The 20,550-nt window shown below is 33.0% G+C and overlaps 1 protein-coding gene across 1 annotated transcript in view; it reads right to left on the bottom strand.

Annotated features, from left to right (window-relative positions):
* The window catches only part of CFAP47 (cilia and flagella associated protein 47), a gene marked incomplete at both ends in the record, with an annotated part of 427,079 nt that overhangs the window by 122,804 nt on the left and 283,725 nt on the right, over positions 1–20,550 (bottom strand). The window contains 3 exons of the mRNA XM_081278126.1: positions 3,160–3,257; positions 6,046–6,174; positions 19,772–19,883. Of these exons, the coding sequence (XP_081134252.1) occupies positions 3,160–3,257; positions 6,046–6,174; positions 19,772–19,883 (339 nt within the window). The remainder of the gene's footprint in view (positions 1–3,159; positions 3,258–6,045; positions 6,175–19,771; positions 19,884–20,550) is intronic.

The following is a 20,550-nucleotide window of genomic DNA, read 5'->3' as shown; positions in this document are numbered from 1 at the left end:
TTCTAGGTCATGTCCTTGACTCCATTGTCAGTTTAAATAAAAGTGGATAATTACTGCTGTTTTTTAAATCCATAGACATTATGCAAGGCCAATTAAGAATTCATTAATAAGTAAATAATTCAGGAAATACTCTATCAGTTTAAGCAGTTATTAAAGCCATATATTAGCTCTATAACTTTAGGAAAAAAGCATTATATCTTTTGTGAGCCAACCAATGTTTTAAAATTGATAAATAAGAGTATAAGCAGCATAACAGAGGTAAGAGTTTATACAAATTTGAATCTTTGCAGAATTTTTTGGAATATGGATGGATACAATATTTACTTAAAATAATCTTCATGCTTGTATCTATACATTTTTGATATTTAGTCCAAATTGGGTTAAATTTTAGTGTACTTGTAAAAGTACTAAGAAAATATATTTTTCAAGAAATGCACAAAGATTTTATTTGATGGCATTACTTAAAAGAAAATATATCATCTCTATCAAATAAATCTTCACATCTGAAAGTTAAGAAGGGAGTAAGTTTCTGTGATTAGAAAGGAAATCTTAATGACTTAGCAACACATCACTTTCATTGGGATCCTAGGTGAGTAGAGTTAGTTGAGAGACTTCCCCCATTCCCACCAACCTCAGTTGAAAGTGAATATTTAATTAAAACAGCAAACATGACTACATAGTCACAAAGAGAGTAATCTAGCAGCTACATCACTTATGAAAGTAATATATTCATGAAAGGGTAATGCAAATTTTAATTGCAAAAAAGAAAACATATTGGAAATGTCTCATTAAAAGAGACAAGTGGTGGCTTCTTTTCACTTTTTGCTCAGTCTTCTTACATAGACACATGAAGTACCCTGTGGTTTGTATATTTCTCAACCTGCATGGCAATCTTCACCATTCAAAGTTGAAAGTTATAGAAACTTCAATTTATTTTTTTTTAATTTTTAATTTATATATGACAGCAGAATGCATTACAATTCTTATTACACATATAGAGCACAATTTTTCATATCTTTGATTGTATACACAGAATATTCATATCAATTCATGTCTTTATACCTGTACTTTGGATAATAATGATCATCACATTTCATCATCATTTCTAACCCCATGCCCCCTCCCTTCCCCTCCAACCCCTCTGCCCTATCTAGATTTCATCTATTCCTCCCATGCTCCCGCTCCCTATCCCACTATGAATCAGCCTCCTTATATCAAATAAAACATTCAGCATTTGGTTTATTGGGATTGGCTAACTAAACTTCAGTTTCTATAAGTATTTTCTCAAAGGACTAATAATCCTTATGGAGAGAAGAACACATAATGCTCCATTTAATGAGAAGACGTAATAGATATGTATAAGTGATTTTAGAATTACATCTGTTTGATCTGTTTGCTAGTTTATCTTATACATTTCAAGTCATCTCTATCCCTATTTTAAACACATAGTCAATTAGGAAGTCAATATCCTCTCTTCTGAGGTACTATCTCATGTTTCCAATTTCTTCAGGGCCCATTTAAAATTTTTTCATTTATGTTCTGATAAAGAGATGCATTTTAATTCAGTAATCACTTTCCATAGCAAGAGGCTGTGTAGCTAAATTCATGTCATTTAAAAATATACTTTAAGAAAGATTTTATGCTACAGAAATAGGTCAAAGAAATAGGGCATTTCATTGAGTAAAATGATCCTACCATCATCATATTAAATTATTTTCTACTTAGAAGATAATACTTTTGCAAGCCTTAATTGAGTGCATTTCAATATTTTAACCATTCATTTTTCTATGCCTCAATGGAGATTTACCCAGATATCAGGTGGGCAAATGCTAAGAGCCACAGCCAAGTAATATGATGCATGGCACTTTTGGCACTTTTGGTTGAAAAGTGACGCCAGCTAGCCATTGAGATGATATGATTATGTTAAGATTTGCATTCATATGGATATTGGACTCCTGCTGTTCACCTGCCCCGCCCCCCCCCAACTCCCCCCCTCCCCCCCCCCCCCCCCCCCGCCGCTAAGGGACTCCTGGAGAGATCCCATTGGTTGGGGAAGTAGAGTAGGAGGGAATTCCGGGGGAGGAAGTGGTTCTGGGGTTCTGGTAAACTGCGTGTGTGGACCGGCTGCTTCCCGGACGTGTATGGGGTATTGGCGGCATTTTCAAAAATAAAGTTTGTTCCTGCTTGAGTGGCTCGTGATTCTGTGCCCAGCCAGACTGCGGCAGGCAAATGCTCAATGTATAGTCTTAAGAGTATTTTAAACATTTCTTTATTTTCTATGTATTGGAGCCAAAGTCCAAATTCTAACTAGTCAATTCTATGAAGAAATCTATCTGCATATTTGAAAGTGAAAATAATATTTATTTCATCATGATCAAATGTTCGAATATAAACAATAAGGCAATTACATCTAATTAAAACATTATCAGTATCAGTTAACTTTGTCCTTATGTTTTATTTAAAATCCAGATACTTATAAGTAGTTTTAGAATTACCTCTGTTAGTTTGTGTGATATATTCAACGCATCTCTATTCCCATTTTAAACTTATAGTTTGAATGTCCTCTTTTCTGAGATACTATTCATTTTACCCAGAAATCAGGTGGGCAAATGATCAACATATTCATTTAAAGTATTTTAAAGTATTTTTATGTATTTGATATTTGACTCTACTAAATAAATTTGGGCACAGATTTAGTAATAATTCATGTTAGAAAATCTATTCTCAGTCACAGTTATACCAAATCTATGCCAGTTTCTCTAAATATTTCGGTGAAAAGCCCACTGTAGAAACCAGGAATAATCAATAATAAAGGAATGTAGAAAGCACAATCTGTTTTTACCATATATGTGAGAACAAGCATGTAGGCTAAGGTTAAGTTTGTTCTGTTAACTCTTGACACATGTAGGTAGAATGTTAATTAGAGTGGTCATTATAAGATGTCATATAACTAAAAGATGTTTTCCAAAAACATTTAAGGTACATCGTACCAGATTTATTTTTTTATAATTGCTATGATTAAATGATTTACCTCAATATACTCATTTGATGAAGATGTTTTTAGGGGCTAGAAATTTAATATACAACAAAAAAATTAATATACAGCAAAAGCTCTGTTTGCCAAATGACAGAATTTACGAACATTTGATGGGTTCTTACCAGAGCAATACACTGCATTTCAATGGTGCTTAGAGGTGGTCCAGGAGAGCTATGGATCTCAAGGTGATACCAGATTCTTAAATTGCTAAAATTATCATCTGAAATCAAAACAAAACAAAAACTTAAGTAAAAAAAAACAGTGCTTCTTAATATAGACTTTAGAATCCTATATTTAATATACAAATTTAAGAATCAAGAATAGACTTAATTGTTAAATTCTTTTTAGTGGATTCGTTTGTCAAGAGAGCTGAGGGAAGAATAAGAAGTCACTCTCATCACAATTTGTGAGCAATAAGGGAATCCCTGTCCTGCATGGCCATGAGACTATCTTATCAAATCTCCTGGTCCTATGTCTGTCCCAGTAACTCACTAAGTTTTCCACTGAAACACACTTAAGAATGCTTTACTCTTAAATCAAGAATTAGTCTTCTAAAGAAATAAACTTTTATTCTAATTGTCCAAACATTCATAGGTTTGAAAACAGAATTGTCTAAAGAATGCATTAAAATTTTCAAGGGTACATTTTCAGTATCATAAGAATTTAGACTGAGGAGAAAGTCAGGTATGTGAAATTTCAGGTTTCTTGGGAGCATGAGAAAGGGTGCTAGCAATTCAGCTCAAGGAAATCTAGGAACGGGTTTGCACCAAGTAATGAGACAATGATGTTTACATCTAGGTTCCTGATGGTTTTTAGAAAAAGCAGGCAATTCTGCCACTGCTGTTGTCCAAAGCCATGCCCTTCACCCTGAAACTAGAACCCTGTTCCACCACTAAGTTCCCGCATAGTGGGATCTTATACATGGATCAAATTCATTTTCTTCCTCTCCATTTTTTTCCCTCATCTTTTCAACTTCTCATTTTGATACTGTTTGTCTTCCAGTGTTGAGCTAACTCATCATGTTTTAAGATGTCCTTTAGTTATAGTAAATCATATGCATATTCACATTATCATTGTCATGATTCAAAAATTTCAAAAACTGTTAGGTTAGATTCTTTTACTTAGGTAAGTTAATAACCCCTTTGGGCTTCACTTTCCTCATCTATGAAGTAAGATTCACAGTATTTCTGTTTTCTGAAAATCTTCTCCAGAAGTATATTACTTTCCATTGTACTGCATTATGTTGTATTTGTATGGCATTGTGTGACACAGAATGTCATTGAATGACATACTGTACTGAATTACATGATGGTATTTTACTGCACTATACTGTTCTGTACCATCTTTATTGTACTACATTTTATTATATTACATCCCATTCTAATACTTTATTTATTAAAAAAAATAACACTTAAAGTTGGTAGATTTGAGCTGGGCATGGTGGTGCATGCCTATAGTCCCAGTGGCTCGGGAGGCTGAGGCAGGAGGATTGCAAGTTCCAGGACAGCCTTAATAACTTAGTAAGGCCCTAAGCAACTTAGCGAGATATTGTCTCAAAAAAGAAAAAAAAAAGTGTTAGGAATGAGTTTCAGTGGTTGAGAGCCTCTGAGTTCATCACCAGTACAAAAAAAGAAAAACAAATAATGTATCTGGGAAGCATTCAGAGCAATTAGCTAAAGGGAGTAGAAGAGCTCTAGGTAAGTTCTGATTCCAAATACCTGTGAAAAGTTAAGGGTAAACTTACCTACATGTTCTGAACCTGTGCTTATTTATTTTGCAGATACCAGTTCATTTCCTTATAACCATCAATGTGCACAGAATAAGGTCACCACATTTATAATGATGTGAGATTATGAAGGAAAATTCTGCTCACATTTGTATGAACTGTTCCTTCAATTTCAGGAAGGTACTTTTGTGACATTTAAATGTAACTCCCCTCACCCTCAATAAAAAATCCCAAAGTTTTAAAAATAAAAACTATTTCCTCTTCTAGGTAGCTCACAATCATTTTTATCTGGGGTTTTCCAATGCTTTAACTCACACTGAACTCACAGAGAAGAGAAACAGTATCTACAAGTAAGGAGATTATTTTTTTTTTTTTTTTTGTGGCTCTCTGTAAAGATAACGAAGAGCAGAATTACTTGAGATTAGAAGACCAGGGTTCAAACCCCAATCTCAACTTGACCACCATTATCTTATGATCTTTTTGGCAAACTATCTCAACAGTCTATCCATCTGTGGAATGGGTACTATATTAGTCAAGGCTATCCAGAAGAACAGAACCAAAAAGGTAGGGGTGTTTGAGAGATGAGCAGGACAGGGGGTGGGGTGGGAGGGAAATTCTATTCTTTCTATTTCTCTTAAGAACTCTGGCTAATACAAATTCATTCAATAAAAATGTCTTCTTAGGTATATCTCTTTGTCTCCTCAACTTGGCTTTTAGTGAACACCTCTTTCTAATAACCTCTTAAGTCAGTGCTACTCACCAAAGAACAACTCATTCTCCAGGAAACCTGTCCTGACTACTCCAATTCTCCATTATCATATTTTCCTTTGGACTTATTAAAAAATATGATGTTTAACAATGTTCTAACAAAGATTTATAATATAGGAAGGTAAAACAATAACATTTAATTTCTTTGGTATGAGAAATGATCACCATGATCTTCTATTAAAATAAAACCACATCACATTGTTAAAGTAACACAACTCATTAATATTTTATCACAAACTTTCTGTTTTAGTAATAGAAAAATATGCAATGCTTTTCACTTATGGTAGGCAGCTTCAAGCTGAAGTATTATAATCTATTAATAGTAATAGTAGTAAAAATCCAGAAAGTAGGCTATATAAAGTTAATCCTGAACTAATACAATAAAATTCTTATAGACATATGCAACACAAATTTGTATATGTTTATGTATGTGAAGTATATATTTTATTTAAAAGTGAATAATGATGAAGGTTTGTGCAGACTAATCATGAAACTCTCATCATAATTAATTTACCTGAGTCTTCCTCAAGAAAAATGGGAGATAGTTCTGATGGTGACTTTTGAATGGAGAATTCTTGATCTGTATCTGGCTCTTCCTGAGACTCAACATCATCTCTGCTTTTAACAGAAAATGAAATTATACCTATAATACAAGATGTAAGATGTCAGATTAACTAGGAAATAGTTTTTAAAACTGACAGGTTAGTCCCAAGTATTAAAGTAACTTTGGCTTGAAACATAAATATAAAGTCAAACAAATTCTAGATGGTGGTATCAGAAATAAACCTCACAGAGGTATAGAACAATTTAATGGAAAATTCAAGAAAATATTTTCAAAATCTCCATTAAAATGGTAATTTTTCAACAGCTTTTCTGCAAAATTAAGAAAAAGGGGTAAATAACAGAACTGTATTAGCTTTCAGAAAACTTATTGATCCTGGGTTACTCTTTAGACATATTTACTGCTTAAGAAATGTTTAATGCTCAGGGCTGGGGTTGTGGCTCAGTGCCTAGCATCTGTGAGGCCCTGGGTTTGATTCTCAGCACTATATTTAAATAAATGAATAAAATAAAGATCCATCAACATCTAAAAATGTTTTTAAGTGTTTAATGCTCTATTGTCTCATTTAAAACTCTTAATTTTGTTTTATATATCATAATTCTCCAGGTACAAATTTTCCTATGAACATTTAATATGTAAAATAGGTTGTTAGTGTCAAAAATTGTCACTATCTGGAATTTTTGTTAAATTAAAATTTACTTTTATAAGATTGGTATTCATTTTTAAAACTAGGGATAATATACTTACAGAAATAATTCATAAATTGGCCTTGATCTTTCCATATGAACTTAACATAAACAAGGCTTTGTACATAAACCATGTGTTCCTAGCCATGAATCATAATCAAATAGCTTAGATCAATTACCAATATTGTGTAATTGAATTATGGTAGTCTCCATATTTTATTTGTTGTAAAGACAATTAAAACTGAAATTAAAAATCCAGATTATCTTAGTTTTAATTTGACAGTGAACACCCTTCTGGGAAAAAAAGATTTTGAAGGAATTATATATAATACACACACATACATACACACACACACACACACACACACACACGAGTCATATCCCCAGCCCGTGTGTGTTTGTCTAATGTGTGTGTGTGTGTGTGTGTGTGTGTGTGTGTGTGTGTGCATGGGCTAGGGATTTGGCTCAGTGATTAAGCATCCCTGGGTTCAATCACTAGCACAAAAAAAGGAATTGAAAATAGACATTCTCTATTCTTACTCATTTCAGTCCATTATAAACTCAGCATATTTTTCCTTCCTCCAATTCATTTCTCAAAGTTTTATTACACTTTTATTTTCTTTTAACAAATAGAAATTGGGCAATCATTGGTAAAAACAATTCTAGAGTCTTGTATGATTATCAAAAAACCATATTTTATAGAATAGAATGAGAAATTAAATTTAGTATTTATCTCAATGAATAGAAATAAGTGAAGAGAACTATGTAAGCAATTATGGGTATATTCTGTAGTTTACGTTTTAATTGAAGGGACATTTTTAAACCATGCATAGTAGAATTATGCCACTAATTTACACTTTTTTCTAATGTAAAAACATTTTCTTGGAAATGTCATTTTAAATTTAATTTTATTTCTAAACAATTACCTTTTTAAGTTTAACCTTATTTTTAGTTATTAATTAACTGTTGTGGAACAAATAAGCAGTTGCATTATTAGGTACTTATTACAAAGCATACCATTAGGCTTAACAACTTATTCTCAGCAATGAATCTTTGAACCAAACACAGTAAATAATAAATTTGCACAGAATATGAGTTTCTAAAACATGATAATTTTTTTCACAATATATGTACATGTGATTATTTTGTTCCCTATATTGCAGTATTCAGGCTAAGGTCAACTGATACAAAAAGAAACAAACATGAATTAAATACCTGATTCTTATTGTTTGAATTTGTCAGAGTGATAGGAAAATTATTAGACTGCTTTGGAAAAGATATAAACATAATAAATAATGGTAGTGTGTCAACACAACTCTACATTAAGATACAGCATTTTTGACTTAATAGAAATGTTCAGTTTGTCTAAAGAGTATGAGAAAAAATCTCATAATAGAAATTATAGCCATTAAAATTTCTAAAGCACAATCTTTTCTTTTAAAAAATTGTTTTTTCCCCTTTGTAAACCCTTTATGTAGTTGATTTTGAAACATTGTTTCTTTCAACAACCAGTAAGACAAACATTTCCTAGAATACAAGTTGTTTTTTTTTTTTTTAATTGGGGATGGCTTTTCTCTAATTTCATATTAGTTTGTGAAAAAGCCAGACTTAAGTCCCCTCATAGTTACCCTGCCATCTCCCCTGGCTTCATGCCTCATCACTCCCTATTTTTATAGAGAAGAGCTCTGGAGGAACATTCTTGTATGACTGAGATTTTATCAATTTGTGAATTTCTCAGAGCTTATTAGTTCAATTAAGAAGCTTTCTTTTCTTTCATATGTGTTTGCTCTGAGCATACAGATGATCAAATGAACTTAAATAATTATTGTTTCTCTAATCTCATACTATCTAATATAATCTAAGTAGGAAGGCTAAGATGGCCTCAGGAATATTTGTCAAACCTCCTCTTCTTTTTTTTTTTCTTTTTTTCTTTTTGAGAGGGATCTTCTTAAGTTGTCCCAAGCTAAACTCAAATTCCTGGGTTCAAGTGATCCTCCTGCCTCAGTCCTAAGTACTAGCACTATAGGTGTGTACCATTGTGCCTAGATCTTCCTTGATTTTTTCTCGCTTTATTTTAAGCTTATTTTAAACTTATTTTCTTCATTAGGGGACCAAAAAAAGAAAGAAAAAGGGAATGTGAAAAAAACAAAATTAGGGGTGATAAACAGAGCCTGGAGCAAAATATTCAAGCAGTAATGGTCCAGTTGGCTATGAAAATTCTAATTCTTCCTGATCTATACAAGAAAAAAAATAAAAGGATAAATTTAAGCAAAAAATAAAAACTTCTCTTCAATAGACACTGTGAAGAAAATTAAAAGGAAAGCAACAGAATAGAACAAAATTTTTGAAAACATATCTCTGATAAAAAAACATGTATCCAGACTATACATGTATATATAAGCATATTTGTTTTTATTGTGTTTTTCTTTATTGTGCTTTGCAGACATTGCATTTCTGAAAAATTGAAGGTTTGTGGAAACCTTGCTTGGAGCAAATCTACCAGAGCCATTTTTTTTTCCCACAGCTCAGATGATTGCTAGCATTTTTCCATGAAGTATTTTTTAATTAAAGTATGTACACTGTTTTTTAGACATAATATTATTGTACAATAGACTACAGTATAGTGTAAACATAACTTGTATATGCACTGAGAAAGCAAAAAAATTCGTGTCACTTGCTTTATTGCAATAATATGCTTTAGTGTGGTGACCTAGAACTGAATCTGCAATATATCTAAGGTATTTTAAAACTCTCGAAATTTAGCTAGGCACAGTGGCACACTCCTGTAATGCCAGTGGCTTGGGAAGATGAGGTAGGAGTTTTGAAATTTTGAAGACAGCATCAGCAACTAATTAAGATCCTGTCTCAAAATTTAAAAAAAAAAAATAGGGCTAGGGATGTGGCTACATGGTAAACATCCCTGGGTTGAATAGCCAGTACCAAAAACAAATAACAAACAAAAATCTGTGAAAATTTAATAACAAGAAAATGAACAACCCAATAGAGGAGGAAGGTAAAAGGGAAGGGATTTGAAAAGACATTTCAGTAAAGAAAATATATGGTGACAGATAAGGACATAAAAAAATGTTCAACAGCATTATTCATTAAAGAAATGCAAAATAAGAGCGTAGTGTAATACCATTATACACAAACTTAAAGGGCTAAAATTAAAATAACTAATCCTCCTAAATATGCTCATGGTTGTAAAGGAACTGAAACACTAACCTACTACTGGTGGAGATGGAGAAAAGAAGCAACCTCTTTGGGAAACTGGCAGTTCCTTTACATGTTATGCACTCAGTTACCAGGTGATCTGGCCATTTCATTCATAAGTAGTATATGCCAGAAGAATAAAAGCATATGTCCATACAAAGACTTACGCATGAATGTGCATAGCAACTTATTTTTTAATTATTTTTATGTGTGTGTGTGTGGTGCTGGGAATGGAATCAGGGCCTTGCATATGCTAGTCAAGAGCTCTACCCCTGAGCTATATCCTCAACCCACAGCTTTATTTTTAGTTAAAATAGGAAAACCTCATAAATGTTCATCAATAAACAAATGTTGATATATCTTCCACAGAATACCGTTCAGCATTAAAAGAAATAAACTATTAATAAACCATGTGGATGGATCTCAAAATAATTGCTTTGTACAAATACAGCAGCCATAAAGGATGCACACTTTATGATTCATTTTTATGTAATGTTATAAAATATGTGTAAAATGATAGGTAACATAGTTGGTTGCCCATAGTTAGGGTAGCTTGAGTTATGAGCGATGAAGTAGGACAAAAGGACCAAAAATGATCACAAGGAAAGTTTTGGAGCGATAGGTATATTTATTATCTCAATTGTGTTAAAGGCTTCATAGGTATATATGTATGTTAAATATTTTCAAAATGTATACTTTAAATAAGTGTGACTTATTGTCAGTTCTACAACAATAAACCTGTTAAAAATTATCCTGCCAGTTTCAGAGATTATACCTGCCCCTCCCTGGCCAGCATTGCTCATAAGTAAAACAACAGAAATTGTGAGTCATCCCAAATCAGAAGTACAAATAAGATGCTCAAGTGAGCTAGTCCAAAATAAAGAAAAGAAAAAGGGGAGGGGGTCCATCAAAGTAGAATAAAGATCACTGTAGTAAAGTAAGGGGACTGGAGGGGAGGGAGGAGCAACAGGATAAGAAAAGAACAGTGGAATGAATCTGACCTCACTTTCCTATGTACATATATGAATATACCACAGTGAATCTCACCATCGTGTACATCCACAAGACAGTAATTAAAATCAATCAATCAATCAATCAATCAGTAAATAACAGAATGTTCAGTAGACTAGAGGGAAAGGAATGTGGAAGGGAGGAGGGAAAAGAAAAGAAAATACTGGGGACTGAATTAGAGCAAATTATATTCCATTCTTTTATAATTATGTCAAAACGAATCCTAATGTTATATATAACTAAAAAGAATCAATTAAAAAAAGACATGCTGGGGATGTGGCTCAAGCGGTAGCACGCTTGCCTGGCATGCATGGGACACCAGGTTCGATCCTCAGCACCATATAAAAATAAAATAAATATGTTGTGTCCACTGAAAACTAAAAAATAAATATTAAAAAATCTCTCTCTCTCTCTCTCTCTCTCTCTCTCTCTCTCTCTCTCTCTCCCCCCCCCTCTCCCTCTCTCTCTTTCCCTCACTCTCTCTCTCTTTAAAAAAAAAAGACATGCAAGTTGAATTCACAGTCACTTATGGGAGGTCTTCCTATGTCATGTGCAAGATAATTAATAAAGTATGATTAATGGTGCCACCATATCTAGATACCAAGAAGACTTTAATCTATGAATGTATCATATCTCCCTCCCTCCCTCTCCCACCCCATCTCTTTCTCTCCCTATCTAATTTCTATTAATCAATATTTCCTTAGTTTCATAAAGATTGATTCACTAGTATCAAGGGTAAATATTTGGTTATTTGTTTGGATTCACTACACTATGAATTTGACTTCCTAATTCTTCATGTAAAAACCTTTATTTTATTATTGTTTTCATTCAGATGTAAACTTATTTAATAAATCATGAGTCAGAAAGGAATTTTAGCATAACAAGGCATCTTTAAATTTTTAATCCCTGGAATAACAAACAAAGGTGATTGATCACTCTTCACAAAATTGCAAAAGTGGTCAAGAACAGAGGTTTGCCAGTATTTGTAAACCATTGTGAAGAATTTTGATGTTCAAAAAGTATTTAAAAGCCACTATCAGGTGTCTCTCCCTCTGGAGACAGCCTACATTCTCCCTTGAATGCATATTCTTTGTTTTACCCCAAAGGCATCTCTCTCTTGAGATTGTCATCATTCTCTCTGGAAAATGTATCTACTCTCTGAAATAAATCTCTGTCTATGCCTTTGGGGAAAAAAGCTATTATCTTTTAATATTTCAGAATTTCTGAGTGATCTTCTAATTATACTAATTCTAGTAAGTTTGGGTTAATTACTCACATATTAGGAAAGTATCTTTGAAGGGTGTTTTAAATTAGAAAAGTTTCTAAAAATATTTTCTAGAAACAGTATGAATAAATATTTTATAATAAACCCCTGTATCTGAGATTCTTATGTCTTCTCTGAGACATAATTGAGAATTACAAGTGAGCTCTGTGTCAATTTAACATGGGCCTCATGGTAAACACTGAAGTTGCAGGAGTGTATTTCCTTCATCCTGACAAAGTGTATGCCCTTGCCAAATTTATGCTGCACTTCAAGGTCTAAAATCTTCCTTGATGGTGGTTCATATATTTTATTGCACTCCTATTTTTGCATTACTGATCATGCTTTTTAATATTTTAGAAACAATTTCTGAAATACATTATGTCTGTCATTCAATATTGACTATATACCTGCTGCGTGGCCTAGAGGCTGATTTTGGCTTGGCTGTGTAAAGGCAGAGAAAGCCGTATGAGACATCACTCACTGATCTATTAACCTGAATAAATCTATCTCTAGCCAATCGTTTAAATTGGAGTTGGGGCTAGAATTAGCACATATCTTGTTTCGAGGTATGTGGATCTGGAAGAAAAGATCTAGTGCTCAAAAATCCTTGAGAGTATTATCTTGCAGGTGGCTAAAATCATCATGAAACATAACTCAGGCTATTTGGGAAAGCAGAGAAGATAAAAGCAGAGGAGAATCCAAAGATCCATGAGAGGATCCAAGCAAAACTAATCTATTCTCTCTGTAGTGCCTCAAGGCCCTGCTTTTATAAAACATTCCTTTCATCTAAAAGAGCATGAAACACTTTTTTGCAACCAACACTTGTTTTCACAGACCAGTGGCACCTGACTAGTTTGTATGCTTCTACAGCTATTTCAATGCAAGCTGGTAATGGGAATAAGCCAACAAGATCCCAACTCAGTTTTGGCCAGGTGTTTTAATTGTACTCTTCCTGGCTTTTTCATTGAGAAAAGTAAGATAGAGTAGGGACCAAATTCCCCGTATTCCTATATCAAGTTAAGATATTTTCAAAACAGGAATACATAGTCATCTGGCATTTTAGCCATTTGCCTGCCAAATTAGGAAGGGAATAGTAAGGAGAAAAAGAAGACAGAAAAAGCAAAAATCTATGTTTTATAATATCTTAAGATTTTTTGTGGTGTTATATTTACTAAGTTTCTTTCAACATTAAAGAGAGACAATACAGTAGAGTGATACAAAGCAAATATTCTGGAACCAAACTTTACAGGTTCAAATCCACGTCTGCCATTGACAAGTGATATTACTGTCAACAAGTGAAGTTTTCTCCACCTCCGTTTCCTCTTAAGTAAAACAAGATAAATAATAGTACCTATATCAAACACTGTTTGAAGATTAGAGAAGTATATGTAGTGTTAGTAGTTATTATTAATAAAGAAAATATGTTTTGTTCAATAGTTAGTAAAATACATAAAAAATTAAACTGGTAGTAATTAGAATTCTAATAAACTTTAAAGAGTATGCACAGCTTTTCTAAATATATATATATATATATATATATATATATATATATATATGTGTGTGTGTGTGTGTGTGTGTGTGTGTGTGTGATAGATTTTTACATTTGTATCATGCATCTCTAAAGCCATATAGATTCTTACATAGCTTTCTTCTAGGACCTGCTATATTAAAAGAATAGAGGTAAATTTATATTAACACAGTGTTCATGTGCAAATGATGCTTCTACACATTTTTTTTTGCAATGTCAGAAAAGACTCTTTTTTCAAATGGGAGGGGTAGATGAGTGGAGATGGAAGATAGTATATTTAATACGAATAATAGAGATTAACAAATCATCTACTAGATGGACACTTTTCATATATTCCTATTTAATGCCCATATCCATCTTGAAAGGTTAAATATTACTCATAATTTAAAATTATATTTTAAATTTATATTATAAATTTGAAATTTATATTATATTTTAAAATTATTGACATTCAGTGAGGTTAAGTGAATTACACAGAGTCACATAATATGAGAAAGACATATGGGTGTTGAAGTCATATTTGTCAAATCATATAAAATAATGAGAGGAGCTAATATTTTTTATTAATTTCTTTGCATTCTGATTTAGGGACTCTGCTGTATTAACAACCACTGATAGAACAACAGCTGGTGATTTGGAGAGTATACATATTGTCATTCCATGAATGAAAAAAATTGAGGCTCTGGGGTTTGAATAACCTAGTGGTGTGTCCAGAAATTGAAAGTGGGAGTAGGAAGGGGATTCTAAGTCTGTTCTTCATGTAACATTAAATTACAAAAAACAATCATATTGATGATGGCCTTTGTTTTAAGAAGTTGCAATTATTTGAGAAAATACTAGATATTCCTAAAATAGATAAACTCAAAAAAATGAGATTTTATGTAAAGCAATCCTCAATTGTTATAGTAGTATCCTTTGAAGTTCTGATATAGTTAGACATTATTTAAATGGCAAAAATCAAAGGATGGATCACTTAGGATATAAAAAGTAACTTGGTTTGTAGTTTAGAAGAAAGGCAAATCTCAAAGAGCTCTTTTATAAAGGAAATTATTTCTTGATATTTTACAAAGAAATATGTAAAATTATTTTATAAAAGTGGAAATGAAATAAGGCTTTTATGATTATATTTAGTGTTAAACTTTTTTCTTAAACTAATTCTATTGGTTTTGAAATCTTAAGATACAAGCTAAATCTAAAATACATACATAATATTAATTTTATCCTGAAAAATTTTAAAGGGAAATATTATGAAAACATTGAAAATCAATTTTTATGTATGAATATACTCTTTTGAAACAAAATAACAGTTAAACAAGAAATAGTAATGCACAAGATATGCATTTTTGCCATTGTAACATGGTGGATGACTTGAACGCACTGCCCAAGCTTTAAATGAAAATGTTAATGACACTACTTTTGCTCAGCATCACATTCTGAAAATACATGACAAGTAGCATTCTTCAAACATAAACATGGTGGAATGAGATGGACATCAGTACTCTAGGTACATGTATGATTGCATGAATTTTGTACCTCTATACCATGTACAACCAGAGAATTGAAATGTTGTGCTCCATTTGTGTATGATGAATTGAAATGCATTCTGCTGTCATGTACAACTAAGTAGGACAAATTAAAAAATTAAAAAAAGAAATCATATTTGGAACTGAATTTATCATCTTAAAAGCTGGTCATTGGTAAAACATGTCTTTGAAATAAATATTGAGAATAGCAGAATGCCAATAAGAATAACTACTTCTATCCTGTTTAAATGTGGGCTTAATATAAGAAAAACTTTGCCTGGCATGGTGGCACACATCTGTACTCCCAGATGCTTGAGAGGCTGAGGCAGGAGGATTGCAAGTTCAAAGCCAGCCTCTGCAACTTAGAAAGACCTTGCCTCACAGTAAAAAATAAAAAGGGCTGGAGATGTGGTTCAATGGGTAAGAGACTCTGGGTTCAATCACAGGTACCAAAAAAAAAAAAAAAGAGAGAGAAATTTATTGCTACACATTAAACATTTTGTTTTGACATTAAGCAGAAGATCACTGAAAAGAAATTTTAAGATTGACTAAAAGCTTTTTTGCAATTGTTTAGATGAGGCTTTCTTTTCTTTTCTTTCCTTTTTTTTTGGGGGGGGGGGGGATGAGGCTTTCTTGTGCCAGCATCATAACAGATCTCATTCCAGTGTGCTAACTCATGAATTGCAAATTTTTATAAACGAATCGTGGTTATAATTTATACTTGTGCTGAACTAAATGAACATAATCACTTTTCAGCAAGTAAAAAAAGCTCTTTTGGGTGTGACTGAGCCAAATATAAAGTGATTGCTGATACTGTCAAAATTGATAATTGTTATCTACTTTTTGGAGTTGCCAGGTTACTAAAGATCATGAACAGTAGGAGAGAATTTCCCATTACTGTATCAAGAATGTTTAGGCCAAGGTTAATACATGCCATTAGTATCCCCACTTATATCCCCCGTTATAACTCTTTTTGGCTGTGAATATTCACTGTCATGGGAACCGGCCTTAATAACACACTAGTCATTAATGGACAGAAGTTAGAGGATAAATGCTCCAATTTACTTGCCATTCAGTGTGATGATTCTATCTGGAGGTCTCAGGTAAGGTCTCCCAGTTTTTAGAAATAATCTACTAGATACCTTACTTTTTATTAGCTTTATCCTTCAGCATCTTACTTTTCCATTCTCTCAGAATGCTTCCTTTGATCATCTCTTAGATAAAGTACTTGCAATTAAACTCTTATTTTAGGATCTGTCTTTCAAAGTGGGGTCACAATCTAATATTAAGAACTGATTACTTGGCATACTGTCAAAGAACTGTAACTAATCTCCCAGATTTAACTACCCTGTCTCTCTCCTCCCATTTGCTTTATTTATTATCTCCAGACTTTTCCTTATCAGCACTCAGTCAACTCATGCCTTGTACTTCCTCAGACATTTTCAATAGCTCCCACTGCAATAAGTAAAACAAAACTCTTCCCCAAAAAGTCTACCTGTATTTCTAACTGTATGTCACTCTGCATTCCAATCAAATACTCATAAACCCCAGCACAAGCATTTTTAAAATTTTATTTAAACTTTTTTCTGCCTTCTGATCATCATGTGAGCTGCTTCCCTCCACCACACTCTTCCGCCATGATGTTCTGCCTCACCTCAAATCCTAAGGAAGGAAGCCAGCTGTCTATGGATTGAGACCTCTGAACTGTGAGCCCCCAAATAAACTTTTCCTCCTCTCAAAAAAATATTTAAAGAAATTGTCTGTTTTTTCGATAAGGTTGTTTTCTCTGCAGGAATGTCCTTCTCACCCATATTAGCTGATAAATCTCAGATCATCATTCAAGGTCCCAATCAAACCAATATCCCCTATGAAATTCTCTAAAATTTTGGTATATCATAGTATACCCTGATTGAGATGGTTCATGTATATCCATTCTTACAATCAGCTATAAATTCCTGGGAGGTTGGAGCTATATCATATCCATCTTTGTATTTAATGGTAACATTCAAAATAATTAGAAAATTTATGTTCCAGTTCTGACCAATCTAAAAGGATGCCTGATTAAGGTTCTGATGTCTTATGCATTAAAGAGTATCTTAACTATATCTGATTAGTTAAAATAAGTACTGAAATTTAATGATATTACAAAACCTGACAAAAATCAAGAAAACAATTATACAAGGAAAAGGCATGTCAAATCTAATCAGGCAATTTTTTCTTAGGTTCATTTCAACAACTTAGAGACCTTTTCATGGACCAGGGGCTTTAGTTGATACATTCATAAACATTCCCAATTCAATGATGTTCCACAGTTTGTGGTTCCTTTTATGTTCCTTCTCACGAGTAACATAACTGGCTGCTTTCTATAGAACATGAAATTGATATTCATTATGTTTTATGAAAAAGAATCATGAAGATTTGAATGGCATGATGCTTTTACAAAAGGCTAGTTAAAATTGTAAACCTAAGGAAGATCCACCACCAACTATTAATATTTATCATAGATCATTAAAATTAAAATTGAAATAAAATTGTCTTGAATCCAATTTATATCTTCTGGATTACCTAAAAAATGGCAAAATGTGACTTCACTGACATGCTTGGAAATAGGGTCATTATAGCTCAAATGTACCTACCAGGCGATTTATTCACAGACTTTATAAAGCTCATTATCTCAAAAAGTAGTGGGAAGATTTCAGAAAATGCTAAGCACTGTTGCTATGTTGACATTTGAGGTTAAGCACATTAAAAGGCAGAGAGTGGGGATGGGTATGTAGATTCTTCTTACACATTGCATTCAGTCACAGCTGTAGGAACTGGAGCATTGTGGTTGCTATTCTGAAATTTCTCTTCTGCTTGCTAATAACATTGGCATTTAGAATACTCTCTGTACTTTCTGCTTTGCAGCATCTTCCTATACCTTCTATGCTAGATGTAGATCCTTTCCTCAAATAGTCTTTGTTGAGGTACACAGGGATAAGAGGCTAGTACTTCCATGGAGCACAAGAAAACTTCTAGGTGTATGTTTTCTACACTTCTAAAGTTGTATCTAGTTACCTCCATTTTAATAATTTCCTTAGTAGATTCCATCTTTCAATGGATTTAATTCTCTCCCAATTAGGAAAACCATTTCCTTTGATGAATCATAGCTCTTTAGTTCTAGCTATTTATCTTCTATCACATCTTATTTTCCTCCCTTCAAAAGCTTGTAGGAATACCTATCACCCCCATTTCCAGGCAAGTAATTCTGTTCAGGAACCTTTCGGAAAACTTGTATAAATGAATGCTTTATTAGAGATAAAGTAAAAAAAAAATTAACACATACCAAGTCTTTAAACTATTTTCAAAATATCAATTATGTTCATATAGATGTTTTATAAGACACAACTCTGTAAACAGACATTCTCATAAAATATTATTCAGTTTGTATATTTATAGAAGTATTTGAATGTGTTTATCAAATTTTAAACATAAATACTCTTAACCACTTCTAAAAATTGTTGACAAATAAAATTGAATAAATGATAAAGATAATACAGCACTACCACTTTGGAAAGCAGTATGAAGTCTCCACCCAGCTATCCCTCTCCTTTGGATTTATCCAGAAGAACTATAATCAGCATGCTACAGTGATGAATGCAGCACAATCCACAATAACCAAGTTACAAAACCAGCCTAGGTACCTGTCAATAGATGAATGGATAAAGAAAATGGGGTATATATATACACAATAGAGTTCTACTCATCCATGAAGAAAAATGAAATTGTGTCATTTGCTGGTAAATGGTTGGAAATGGAGAACACCATACTAAGTGAAATAATCCAGATTCAGAAAGTCAAGAGCTGAATGTTTTCTCTCATACGTGGAAGCTAGAGGGAAGTAAGGAATTTTAAAAAGGGGATCTTATGAAAATGGAAGGGAGATCAGTAGAGGAGAGATGGGAGCCCAAGGAGGAGGGAGGAGGAAAAAGAAAGGGGCAGACCTGAGGAATGAAGTTGATCAAATTATGTTATGTGCATGTGTGAATAGATCACATTGCATTTCAATTTTATATATACCTATAATGCATCAATTTAAAACAATAAATAAATAGAATAAGACCAATAGAGAAGAGGAAAGGGATCAAAGCATAGGAGGAGGGGAGACAAAAAGGACGTACTAGGTATTGAAATGGAGGAAAAATGTTATATGCATTTATGAATATGTCAAAATGAGCTTCACTATTATGTATAACAGAAATGCACTAACAAAAACATTAAAAAGATAATCTAGAACCAGGCATAAAATAAATGACCTAAAGGTCAGATTGTTTAGAAAGCTAATTATGGAAATGTAAAACTAAATCTCACTCTGAGACATTTAGAAAAAAAAAATATAAATTATAATTAAAATTCTCATCATATTTCCATCTTGTGTGAGCTATAATAATATTTTATTAATGGGATTTGATACCTTTGAATATACCACGTTTCCAAGGGCACACATGTAGAATATATGGAACTGAATTATCAGGGTCTATAGTGATATATGGATTTCCCCACACTATTGGTAGATCTGATGATACCTAAAAAAGAGAATTGAAAAATAAGAATTATATAATTTTTTATGTTTTAATATGTTATACTGTCATGTTCTTCATGACTAAAACACTCAAGGTCACTCCAGGGGAACTGGGCTGCATGAAATAACCACACAAGAGACAGTGATACCTTTTTCTTTGGGGTCCTGTGATGGCTCCTCTGACCTTAGGGGTCCGTAGAAAGAGAGAGAGAGCCATTTGTTGAAGCCTTTTATTGGGGAGAAGCCATTCAAATGAGGCAAGGGGTCAGGTTTCAGGGGGTTGAGTCTAGCTTTGTGATGTCTGCTGTCAGCAGATTGACTGACATCTAGGAAGGCTACACTCAAAAGCAGAGCAAGAGAAGGGGACACACAAAGGGCATTTCCATGGAACATTCTATCCCAAACAGGGCAAAGGGGTAATATCACAAAGGAACAGGTAAGCATAGCTCAATCCATGGGATGACATGCCTACGTCTGAAGATGCTTCCTCAAACTTCCAGGACCAGGGCAATGTCCAAGTCACTATGAGATGTAGTAATGAACAAAGCCTCTCCACTCCGGGAAGGAGAATACAAATCATTCAGATTGGTTCCCCACATTATACTACATGAAATTAGTGTGACACACTAAAATATAGAACTACTGAAATTTAATTTGAATACTTCCATTAA

This window comes from Spermophilus citellus, assembly GCF_964194105.1.
Source record: "Spermophilus citellus genome assembly, chromosome: X".
In the NCBI taxonomy this organism is placed as follows: Eukaryota; Metazoa; Chordata; class Mammalia; order Rodentia; family Sciuridae; genus Spermophilus; species Spermophilus citellus.
Note: the sequence above shows the minus strand (reverse complement) of the source record. Positions and strands in the feature narration are given on the sequence as shown.